The following is a 13,451-nucleotide window of genomic DNA, read 5'->3' on the forward strand; positions in this document are numbered from 1 at the left end:
GACGCAAACTACTTACCTAGGAATCGGTTCAACCTCAGGCTATACATATGTAAATGTTATTTACGGGCAACATAGAGTGTGCAATATACTTAGGTAGCATGTTTTTAAATGCAAGAAACAATCTTTGCAATTACAAAACAATCATATAAGTAATTATTATTATATTTTTACGGTACTGAGTTGTGATCGTTACAAGTAGTTTTGTTCCCAGCACAATTAGGTAGGTACATGATATTTGATGTAGAGTTCGATTTAGTAGTTTATTCGATGTTTATCTATTTGGGAATGTTATACCCACCTAGTACCTAACTAGTTAATGATAGTAAAGTCCGTAAAATGGCAAAGATTTATTATTTCGTCAATTGTCTAGTCGCGTTCCAGCTGCGTAATCGAGGTGATCCTTATTGGACTGGTATGCGGAGTGTGTACGATTGCGTAAAGCAAAAGCAGTTTAGTGCAAAGCCACGGTGAAGTTGGACGTGTGCTCGCGATGCTTGTAGTGTTTAATTACGCGGTATGAAACATTGCGCGCTGTTAGTTAGCGCAAGTTATTCACTCTTCTCCTTGGCCGAATACTTTGTTGTGGAGAGGCTTAAGATAATATAATGACCTGATATTTAGTGATGTGTTACTAAAAAGATTCATTTCCAAAAGTGTACTTGTTAACTCTACAAATGGTTAAGAAAATTATTGTCGTAGGAATACGATACTATGAAGACCCGTTCGACAAGTGCGTTATAAGTTACAACATTAACAAAGTCTCAATTCATATAATTATGTATAGCAAGAAACATAACTCTAACGATATGTTTTCTTTGTTCATAGGCATGTGACAAATCAAGCGAGTGGGCCGCCACCAGGATGCGGCCACCAGAGGAACAGATCCCTGGATTCTGTTCTTCAGCGGATACCAGAGGATATGACACCGACGTCGCCGGAGGGCGCCCCGCTTCGACTTTGCAACGAAGCGCCCGCTCCCAGGCTCGCACTCCCGCCCGAGGTGCCCACGGGGTCCGATGACTCCGGCATTCACACGCCGCCCGATGGCAACGATGAAGACCGACCGCAACCTTCCGCCGCTGCCAGGTCGAGGGAAAGCCTCGATTCGGGCAACCCAGAGGAATCAGAAAAGCCGCCGGACCCGCCCGATACCGCTGACGAACCAGAGGTTAAAACCATCTGTGTCTCTGACGCGTCGAAAAAAAAGGACTTTCTCCTCCGATTGTTTGAAAGTAAATTGTTTGATATGAGTATGGCGATTTCATATCTCTTTAATTCTAAAGAACCCGGTGTGCAAACCTACCTAGCTAACAAACTGTTCTCATTCCCACACGAAGATGTAGACTTTTACCTCCCGCAGTTATCGACTATGTATATAGAAATGGGAGACGTAGCGGACGTTTTGCGACCTTATCTGGTGTATCGGTGTAAACAAAGTGCTGAGTTTTCGCTTCGACTAGCGTGGTTATTGACTGCTTTTTGTGGTGATGCGAAGAGATCGAGAGCGACAAAATTGAGAGATTCAATTCTCGCCGAGGAAATCAGGCCGGCGGCCCGGAGAGGTCATCACAGATCTCAATCTGATGCCTCTGCGTTGAGGCTGGCCGCGCCGACGGGAAGGCACTTGGGAGACCTTGCATCTGGCCGTGCCTTCGACAACGGCTGCCTGTGCGGGGAGCAGTGCTCGTGCGGGGCGCCGAGGCTAGCGCCGCAGCTACAGGTAAATAGACATCTTATTATCACAAATTCATCATCATATTATCATAAGGCCGAGTAGCTGCGTTTTCTATAAATAACAATACCTAATCACCTTCAAACAACCGTGATCAATGTAACTGAGCTATAAAATATGATTTAAGTAATGTGATTAGGTACATATCTATAAATAATAATATAATAATACATTCATTCAATAATAATTCATACAGTCTATTAACAAAGGTATATCGAATAATAATTAACTGTTCGTATCCATATGCTTGTTACAGCATTGATAAAGTTTAAAACTGTTTTAACAATAAACCGTTAACGGCCATACGAATAAAAAAGTGCTGAACGCGTGATTGTGGACCTGACAGATTTGCTATCGATACCATACAAAACAGTCAACACGTTGATTTGAGCATCATCATCAGTTAAGCTTATTTTATTTTTAGGGTTCCGTATCTCCAGACAAAAAGTAAACCTTATAGAATCACTTCGTTGTCTGTCTGTCAAAGGAATCTAAACCTATAGGGTACTTCCCGTTGACCTAGAATCATGAAATTCGGCAGGTAGCAATGTCTCATACCTAGCACAAGTGAAAGGAAAAATCCAAAACCGTGAATTTGTGGTTACATCAAAAAAAAAAGTGGTACTTCTTGTACAATGAACAGAACAAAAAAAGTGGTACTTCTTGAACAGGAACCGTTCGTGTAGGAGTCCAACTCGCACTTGGTTGGTTTTTTACAAAGATCTAGATTTTTATCTGTAAATCTATACATATAATAAAATTGTAGAAAAGTGGTGTCTGTACAATGGAAATATATAAAAAAAAAATAGCAGGGGTTGTTATTATATCGATGCCGAACCCGAAATTGTAATTAATTTTTTTTTGTCTATTTGTCTGTTTGTCTGTGTGTTTGTGCACGCTAATATCAGAAACGGCTTATTCAATTTAGATACGGTTTTCACTAATATATTGTAGTAACCTTCACTTAACATTTAGTGTTTATTTCATGTCAATCGGTTCATAAATAAAAAAGTTATGTCAATTTAAAGAATCACGGCGAACATTTTTAACGTACAGAGTACGTACTACACGCCTCGCGCCTGAGCGTCCGTGGCTATATAAAGCGCGGTCACTATTCCACGCGAACGAAGTCGCGGGCACAGCTAGTAATATATAAATGTCAATGTCAAATACCTTGAAAAGGAGTAGAATTTTATTATCAGGTTGTTTTACTTTCAGTTTTTTAATTTTAATTTTTATTATTATTGTCAACCCTTTAAACACCTTGCTGCCTTAAGGTCATATTATGTGTAAAATAATGTTATACATTATTTAGTTATATTATGTCTCGTTAGTATAACATTATTATTCAGTCATCTTCACTTCATTTGTAGTATTTTAAGATTTTAATACCATTGTGTTATTTGTGGAATTTCTGCATTTAAAATATAATATAATATGGTTAATAATTTTATGTTCATTGCTCCATAGTTTTGTAGGCAATGACTGATTTGCATACTTCACTTATTTCAGTTAAAAGTAGTGTAATTTTTATTAAGTTTCCGTGACGAACCAATCCGTAGTTCTATAATCACGTTACGTTCGTCACGGATATTCAGAGATATCAAGGTGTCCGTAATCAGTAATGTATCTACACTAATATTATAAACAAATGAAGCTAATATTATATAAAGATATGAAGTTTGTGAGTTTGTTTGTAGGAAGTAATCTCTGGAACTACTGAACCAACATTGAAAATTCTTTAACCAGTAGAAAGCTACATTATTATTTCTGATTGACATAGGCTATATTTTATTTTCAAAAAAATTAGGAATCCCTACGAAAATCGTAATAATGCACGCTACGTAAATAGTTACATAGATACACGAAAACAACATAGTAGTGGAATACAATCTCAAGCTACCTGTGTGAAGCCGGGGCGGGTCACCAGTTGTCAATAAAAAAACTTCCTAACCCAGATTCTACTAAAAATATGTTTACCAGATACCTAAACTAAGTAAATTCTTCGAAATATAATGACTTGATGGATTGACTCATTAGACGCGTGTAATTTAGTCTAAAATTAATTACTGCGAAGTTAAATGTATCTCAAGTCAAACAACAAGTTAATCTATATTCACGTTAAACCTTACATCATCCGCACTTCGAGTTATTAAGAGAACTTAGAATTTATATTATGATTGTATTATATACTTACTTAATATGTACATTTATGATATTTATACCGATTAGGGTTGTTACGATAACATAATTATCAAAACTATTGTTTACAACTTAACATTCTACTAATTAGAAATTAGTGCATTCGGTGCAAATTCACTCCTAACTTTGTTAAAGATCATGAAAAATTCAATTAGACTTCATTTTATTCCAAAAAAGACTTCATTTTAGGATTATCTTTATTCCATAAAGATAGACAATACAATATAATAGATTAGTTCATGCAGTATTCTTACTCTTATTCTAGATATTTGGTAGATAAATATGATTTTTACGTTGTTATCTCCGGTTTTCTGCTTGCCCGTTCTAAATTGTGATATCGTATGTATCTAATGCTTGTCGCGACTAAACTACTACTAACTACAGTATATATTATGCAAGGCAAAATCAAGACGTAAGATAATACAAGATATCACACTAATATTATAAAGGCGAAAGTTTGTATGTGTGTGTGTGTGTGTGTGTGTGTATGTTTGTTACTCCTTCACGTAAAAACTACTGGACGGATTTGGCTGAAATTTGGAATGGAGATAGATAATATCCTGGATTAGCACATAGGCTACTTTTTATCCCGGAAAATCAAAGAGTTCCCACGGGATTTCAAAAAACCTAAATCCACGCGGGCGAAGTCGCGGGCATCGGCTAGTATTATAATAAAGTACCAGTATAAATAGTTCAAATAAGGAAATTATAAACATAAAATAATAATTAGGTACATAAATTAAATGTTTTTATGGTACTTTAGAAGTTAAAATAATAAAATGAATCAGTTTAATTCATCAATGATTCATCATGCTTGCCATTAAGCATAGCAGTGATAGAACAATAATATGGCCACAAACCAATATAATTCATTGTTTATAAAACTACCAAGCACTGTACTTATTATATCGATCATAATAAATTATCATCACATTATAATAAACGATTGGGCGAATTAAATGAAATGAACTAAATGTATTTATTTCATAAAATAGGACAGCTTGTATCACTTATTATTTATATCAAGACTCTACCTTCAATACGGAAAACAGTTTCTAGTGAGAAGAGCCAGCAAAAAACACAGCCCTCACTCTTTTTAAAAACCAAAAACTTACAATATGTAGATATACAATCATACATACTTAAATAATTTAACTATTATACCTTGTGGGCTGCTCAATGCTAACTAAGCCTATTGTTTATCACTAAAAGATTCATTAGCGTTCAGAATCAAATATGAATAAAATTATCTATGACATAAATAGCAACTTTCCAATTGAGTAAATATTAACATTTCCGTCTTTCATATCTAGATTTTATCACACTAATATTATAAAGGCGAAAGTTTGTATGTGTGTGTGTGTGTGTGTGTGTGTGTGTGTGTGTGTGTGTGTGTGTGTGTTTGTTACTCCTTCACGCAAAAACTACTGGACGGATTTGGCTGAAATTTGGAATGGAGATAGATAATATCCTGGATTAGCACATAGGCTACTTTTTATCCCGGAAAATCAAAGAGTTCCCACGGGATTTCGAAAAACCTAAATCCACGCGGGCGAAGTCGCGGGCATCGGCTAGTTATATTTAATTACTAGCTGATGCCCGCAGCTTCGCCCGCGTGGATTGGTCAGATCCCCTGCAGCATCAGGATTGAGGAGTTGGACTCCAAATTTTTTATGAAACAATGTCGCAAAGTTCCTCTATCGATTAAAAAAGAAATGACGCAAATCGGTTCAGAAATCTCGGAGATTTCGGTGTACATAGGTAGAAAAACACAACTCCCTTTTTGAAAGTCGGTTAAAAAAGTAGCCTATTTTACGCCCTGGTCAATCCTCTACTTGCCTGTGAAAGTCCCGTCAAAATCGGTTCAGCCGTTCCAAAGATTAGCCTTTTCAAACAGACAGACAGACAGACAGACAGACAGACAAAAATTTTAAAAACGTGTGATTCAGTTATGGTATCGTTCAAATAACCATATGAGCTTAATATGAGGTAGTTATTTCGAAATTACAGACAGACACTCCAATTTTATTTATTAGTATAGATGAATTCTTACTTAGTGATAAGATTCTAGATTTTTAACCCCCGACCCAAAAAGAGGGGTGTTATAAGTTTGACGTGTGTATCTGTGTATCTGTCTGTGGCATCGTAGCTCCTAAACTAATGAACCTAATTTTAATTCAGTTTTTTTTTGTTTGAAAGGTGGCTTGATCGAGAGTGTTCTTAGTTATAATCCAAGAAAATCGGTTCAGCCATTTGAAAGTTATTAGCTCTTTTCTAATTACTGTAATCTTCACTTGTCGGGGGTATTATAAATTTTTAATTATTAAAACTTCGATAGGATAAGACAGACTTGAGATCAGTATAAAGTGGGTATTCGTTTTCCTTAAATGTGAAATAAGCTTGAAATAAGTAGACTTATTCAAGTCAGTCTTGTCCTAGAAAAAGACGATCAAAATGCACAATTACCAGTCACTTAACATAAAAAAATACTTTAGGCATACTCAAATAAATTATCGGTCTTTAAGTGTCAAGACCAGACTGCATGCCAACTGCAAAATTGCAGTTGGGTTACAGTTATTGTGCAGTTAACACAATTTCTGTATCGTTAGGCCAGCCATGCACGGGCAGCTTGAGCAGAGCAGCAGTCACTGTCAACAGCTTGAAGCTGCTATTGATTACTGCTGTAGCAGTCGATTTTAACTGTAACTACTCTTTACCGGCTGCGCAGTCATCGAGCAGTTGGCGTGTAGTTCTAGAGCGGGCAAAGTGTGATCTGCACGCCGTGGTACTTTGCATCCCTACTCTAATCTAATAATTAATTACATTCAACCTTTGTCATAGAGTGTCGATCACGAAGTCGTTAATATCTTAATATTATTGATATTTATGTTAGTGTATTTATTTGTATTAACATACTTAATTATTCAGTTATTATGTTTTGTTTTAACCGCAACTTCACCTGTGCACTTGAATATTTTCAAATGGTAAAATATAGCCTTTATCTCCCTTCATAGTGCAAGCTCTCTGTTTCAATTTACACTTGCATTTCATAGCACGCTCCAATCTAGACTCATAATTGCTTTTTATTAGGCACGGTTGTCGTCAAGCGCAAGCCTGTCTCATAATTTAAAAAATATACTAACGTGAACAGGCCCTGAACACATATGTATAAGCCAACTCTTGCATATTTTAGTGTCCAAAGACACAGAGAAGATTCTTTCTACAAAGGTAAGACTTATATTATCCAAAAAATGAGGGTTATTGATATTACAACTTATTTGCCTGGTGATAAAAAATCTACATCTTTGTAGATTTTTTATTACAACCTACTTTGAATAAATGATTTTGAATTTGAATGCTGTAGATCGCAATTTATGTCGTGGCACGGTAACCATTGCGTGATGTTACGTCACAGGTCACTACTGTTACCTGTATTAACCGCGCATATCAATCCATTAACGCTTCACCTCAGTGCAGACAATGCACTGATCAATCATGACAATGTTTCAGTTCCTCACAGCGTTAACAAACATCGGGCGGCGACTGGCCGGCGTAGCGGACAAGGAGAGGCGGAATGGCCGGCTCAGAGCCGAGCTTGCGACCCTCGACCTGAACCTGCCAGCGCGAGTCTGGCTTCCCCTGCATCAGAAACCTCATCACGTGCTGAGGATACCTCCCCACGCCGCTGCTGTGCTTAACAGCAAGGATAAGGTATGGCATTATTGAGGCGCAATTCATATAGGACTAGAGACTGAAAGAAAGATATAGCGCAGGCATATTATTTCTCCACGTGTCCGCTACAGTACACCGCTACAGACCTATGGACCTAAATAACTTATGAAGTTATGAGAAGCAAAATATGAGTTGCTTGTTTCAGCTAGTCATAGGACCTATATAGCCTTCAGGTTCAAAATGTTGAATTCTCATATGTTGAATTTGCAAAATGTTGAATTTCAGAATTGTGTTGAATATTCACAAAAAATTTGATAAATGCAAGAATTATGCCCAATAATTCATCTTTGCTTGGGATTTGAGGAAGGAGGGAGGGGGGGGGGGGGTAGGCACCCCAACCTCACCCCAGGATATTCATCTCTCGTTAGTTTTTGAGGTAAGGTATCCCCCGTCACAAAGATGGTCTAAAACTGACAACCTTGACGGCAAGTCTTTTTCAGGTCAACATTTTAGGACTTAACAATTTGCAAATTCAACATTATGGGAATTCAATATTTTGAACCTCAATGCTATATAGATAGAACCCTTTCTAGGAGGGTCCCTTTGTTTTTAGTTTTTATCATTAGGGTACCAAATTCCTGATATTTAACTTGAATGAAATGACACTTTTTGGCAATACTTCTCGGATTTATTTTACCTCAAAAAGTATGTTGTTGCTTATAAACGACTCGCTAGTTAATTACCGGACACAGCAAAAACCTACTTGTTGGCCCCGAACGCTTGTCGAAAAGGACAGTGCCGGCGGAAAGGAAATCGGACAGCTAGTGTACTTAATGCCTTAAAGTGTCAGTAATTTATTATAGTCATTATTTTGTAGAGAACTCTGATCCGACAAGGACACACTCAAAACTAGGGAACTCGGAACCGGTTTTCGATTTTGAGTCAATTTGGAAACGAAACTTGCAAAAGTCCTTTCTGGGTGCTCCTTCCGTTTTAAAACAGTCATTCCATTTCATTACTTTAGTTAACACTATCAATTAATGTTATCTTACCTGCGTGCTTATTTGCTCGATAGTATCGACTATAACTCACAAATTAGTCGATACTAGAGCTAATTTCTTAAACTGGACCCTTTCAAGTAAAGATTTTTATATAAACGCGTGGAGATGATACTGCCATTGGCGCAACTATAATAGAATGCCATAAGCCTACTGTGTCGTATTAGTTTACAAACTGCGAAAAACCAAATAAAATCTGAATTTCAGGGGCAGCCCCGTCGCTTGCCCCTTAAAAAATAAAATATAATTCACCAAAGGTGACGCCCAAACGAGACACTTAAGTTCGTATAAAATGAGAACTCACTCGCCATTTTAACTACGTGTCAACTGTCATGACAAATGTACGGGTTACCCTTAAAACAAGGACTAAAATACTCTATCTACGACTAAAATCACATGATTGACATGACACGTGACACACAAAGTTAAAATGGCGAGTGAGATCTCATTTTGTACGCATTATTAGGTATACAGATGTAATATTTTACATCTGTCATTGTATTACCACCCAAAGTAGGTTTTACATCTCAGCATACAGAGGCGTACACTTCAGCCTAATCCACACATAGCATTGCATGCATAGTTGTCTATTATAATTTACGATCACACAAACACAAATCATAGTTATAGGTTAGAGGTCGGAGATGACTACCTCCTACTTTAGGTTAGCTGTATAAAACTTGCAATTTCATTACATGTTAATTTTATGTATTGATGTTAGATGTTACATGCCATTATTGTTGTTAAACAGTTAATTGCTGTAATAACTGTTACGAACATGCATACCTACCTATTGCATACCCGTAGTTAGGGGTCGCTTGTTTAATTCACTCAACTGAAGCCTCGATTCAAACAACACTTCTCACGTTTAATTTCAATGAATGAAAACAAGCAGTATAATATTATGTGAATTACTAAATTAAGTATATTTCAAAATCTAAAGATTTGTTATAGTATTCATAGATCCGCCAATCTATATCCTTACTAATACTCTAAGTGCGAAAATTTATCTGTCTGCCTGTCTGCTAGCTCTAACGATTTTGGCTAAATTCAGTACAAAGATAGCCTGCATCCAGGAGATGAAAATAGACTTTTTATCCTGGTTAAATCAAAGAGTCCCACAGGATTTTTAAACACCCCCAGTAGACTAGGTATAGTAAAAAAATAAGTACGTACTAAGGGGGCAGGGTGTCTTTACTATTGATAGATGCTTTGAATATAATAATCATTAAAAACGGGTCATTTTAAATGCCCCCAGTAGACTATATAGAAAAAAATATAACACACGTACTTACTAGGGGAGCAGGGTGTCTTTACTATTAGATGCTTTAATTATTACTATAAGTGTAAATAAAAAAATTATAACACCCCCGACAAGTGAAGGTTACAGTAACTAGAAAAGAGCTGATAACTTTCAAACGGCTGAACCGATTTTCTTGGATTATAGCTAAGAACACTCTCAATCAAGCCACCTTTCAAACAAAAAAAACTAAATTAAAATCGGTTCATTAGTTTAGGCGTTACGGTGCCACAGACAGATACACAGATACACAGATACACACGTCAAACTTATAACACCCCTCTTTTTGGGTCGGGGGTTAATAAACTGGCAATTTTAATACTAATTTATTTACAGGCGCCGTATATAATGTACGTGGAGGTGTTAGAAACGGAAGGACACGAGCCGCTGCCCCCGCGCCTGCTTCCGCCCGCGCCGCCCGCGCCCCACTCGCCGCCCATCAGGCACACCAAGAGTGAAGAGAACCTCGTCCCGGAGTGGCCAGCTCTGTCCCTGTACTCGGCGTTGGACGACGCCGACGCGGGAGACTGCTGGAGTCACGAGGATGAAGAACTGAGTACGCAGTATCCTGCCAAGCTGCCGGCGCCAGATAGCTTATCGCAGGTGTGTGACCATTATTGAAGTGAAAATTTCCTTAGGCGCGTTGGGCGATTTCGAGATGGGTGAAAACTTCATGGTCTCGCACCAACATGTTAATATGCTCGCGAATCGATGAATGTAAAAACTAAAGTAAGTTAATGGTTTTAAGGATGGGATAACCTAACCTATGGGATATGGGTAGGTATAACTGGTAATGTGTGGTACAGCTTTCAAAAATAAACATTTTTTTCTTTCTTTCTAATTTACAAATTATTATGAAATATTAATTTTTGATAGGTTCTACAATTCATTTGAAAATCGAAACCCCCTGCTATTTCATAGTTTTAAGTTTTCACTATTATTATCAGCAATCCCCACTATGACTGATTGTCATTTTTTACCAACTTCCAATAAGAAGGAGGTTTTCAACTCGCCGTATTTTTAAGTAGAACTATTTTGTGCACTGCTGAGCCCTGGCCGCTGTCTTATTAAGTTCGATTCTGGATTTCAATTCAAATTGATTCTGGTCTGGTCATACAATTTGATAACTGTAAAATATCTGTCTCATCAATGTTTTACTGTATTAAAAAAAACTTGCGTTCTGGATCAACTAATAACAAGTCAGACTGATTAGGTAAGTAAGGTATACATAATTCATATAGTTACATGCATAGTATGAAACTGAGTCCTAAATTTAATGCTAATTCAAAGGATAAATTTGGATTCAACAGACCTATGTTGCAAGTTGCCTTTTGGAATGTAACCATGGTCTGTCAGTAGGTACTCTAATTAAATCGAATTGGGCATGGTTAAGCAGCTTACTTTATATTGAACATGTTTTTCTAGGATCAAACCGAGAGTTCCCTCACTTTATCTTCTCTGGTATCGTCTTAATGAAGGTTTGTTGGTGTGTCAGGTGTCGGCGCTGTCGGTGCTGTCGGCGGCGTCGGCGCTGTCGGGCGCGTCCACGTCGTCGTGCGGCTCGCGCGAGTCGGTGGCGGTGGGCGCGGGCGAGGTGCGGCGCCGGCTGGCCGACGCCACGGCCGCGCCGCCGCCCAACGCCTTCCGCCGCGACCCGCAGGACCCCTCCGCGCTCGCGCTCAAGGTACCACCACTACCACCACCATGGGGCCGGCTCCATACGCATGTAATGTACAATGGGGATGATGCCTATGTCAAAAATAAATTATTTCTTAGTAATTATTAAATAGAGTATCTTTCAAAATTCGTAAAACCCACATTCGATGCTAGTTTATGGTTGCTAACCATTTTAAATTATCGATTTAAACAAAAAAAAAAGACGTCAAATTATGTCAAATGTTATGACGTCACCATCTGTGAATTTCATACAAGCTCCCTTACTAAGCGAGTGTTATGACGTTCGATAAAAAGTCGTTGATTTAACTAGTAGTCATCGTCCCTAATCGATTAACAAGAGCTGAACACATTCACAGTACTCACCAACACTATTTTATTATACAGAATCTATACTAATAAATAGAAAATTGAAATGTCTGTCTGTAATTTTGAAATAACTACCTTATTATATGCAATCCGCCAATTCGCACGCGTGGTAGACTACGGCCAAACCTTTCTCATTCTGTGAAGAGTCCCGTTCTCAGTAGTGAGCGGGCGATGGGTTGATAATGATGTTAAACACATAGGAATGAAAAATAACTGCCAAGTTATTATTAAATTATAAGCGACTCGATGGACACATGTGTCGAGCCTCGCCTAGTTCTTAAATTGTGGTAAAGCACGACATGTCCTAATTTTTGCTTAATTTATTGTCACTATCTATTAAGCCACATCATGTTCTATTATGAAAATAAATTTAATAGTCTAAGCGCGTGTACTGGGCTATAAATAAAATTCTTGGTTTATTAAAAATAACATATCTTAATAATATAATAATAAGAAAAGTCTTGGCTCCCTGTGAAAAAGGACCCCGGATGGGTTCGAAATTTGTCGGGCTTACGTCGACTAACCACGTGAGTACAGCCGGGATTAGTTGTATTTTTAACGGAAATCACGATAATTTAAACGCTAAAAAGTCCTGACTCGTTAACTGACTGACTGATCAACGCTTTTGCATAGAGGAGTAGCGAACTCGCGGGAAATTCATGCTCGCATCAACGCTTGGTAATAGAAGCAGCTAATGGCGAATTCATAGATTCGGCTCCACTGCACTCAATCTGTGCTTAATTGAGGACAGGCTGACATTTAGAATTTCTCAATAAAAAAATTAAAAAAATATTTTTAGCGGTAGAAAAGTGGTGATAGCTTAGTGGTTAAAACGTGGGGTCCTATTCGAGGGGTCGGGAGTTCGATCCTGAGCACGCATCTCTAACTTTTTAGAGTAATGTGCGTTTTAAGCAAATTAATGGGTGTCACTTGCTTTAACAGTGAAAGAGCTAGAGTAAAAATGATTTTTTACATAATTTTAAGTTAATTATACATTCCCACTACTATCTATCTTCGAACTTGTACACGTATGTAAACAAGTAGCCGAAACACAAACAGACGGACCGCCAATTATATTCAGTTCCAATCGATATCAGTAAACAGGGGAAACACGGTCTGACCAGCGTTAGTCACGCATCAACCGTAATTATATAATAGCAGGGCGGGGTAGCCCCGTCCAATGGCTACTATCGCTGTTTATACCTTTTCATAGCCTTTAACCCCTGCTTCTTGTTATAATATTTTTTTCGATTGTTTTCACTGCAATGTAATCACCGTATGATTCATAAGCTCACAGCTACTTAGTATAAATCGCGTCTGTACTGATTTTATAGTGAGTGATTCGAGTTTATTTACCTCTTGGGTATCGTTAAGAAAAGTAATAATGCTCTAATCAAGATTGAAAGTATAAAGATAAAGCAAAGTAATAGCGAAATGTTTTAAG

At 37.7% G+C, this 13,451-nt stretch overlaps 1 protein-coding gene across 4 annotated transcripts in view; it reads left to right on the plus strand.

The window, feature by feature from the left end:
• The window catches only part of LOC123867544 (phosphatidylinositol 4-kinase beta), a 35,734-nt gene that overhangs the window by 17,455 nt on the left and 4,828 nt on the right, over nt 1-13,451 (plus strand). For 2 of the 4 annotated variants that reach the window (XM_045909624.1, XM_045909625.1), the window contains exons 2-5: nt 826-1,720; nt 7,445-7,645; nt 10,301-10,567; nt 11,460-11,648. In XM_045909624.1, the coding sequence (XP_045765580.1) occupies nt 826-1,720; nt 7,445-7,645; nt 10,301-10,567; nt 11,460-11,648 (1,552 nt within the window). Of the gene's footprint in view, nt 1-409; nt 731-825; nt 1,721-7,444; nt 7,646-10,300; nt 10,568-11,459; nt 11,649-13,451 lie in introns of those variants that run through there. The other 2 variants (XM_045909627.1, XM_045909626.1) reach the window with 2 other exon arrangements.

This window comes from Maniola jurtina, chromosome 8 (assembly GCF_905333055.1).
Source record: "Maniola jurtina chromosome 8, ilManJurt1.1, whole genome shotgun sequence".
Lineage (NCBI taxonomy): Eukaryota > Metazoa > Arthropoda > Insecta > Lepidoptera > Nymphalidae > Maniola > Maniola jurtina.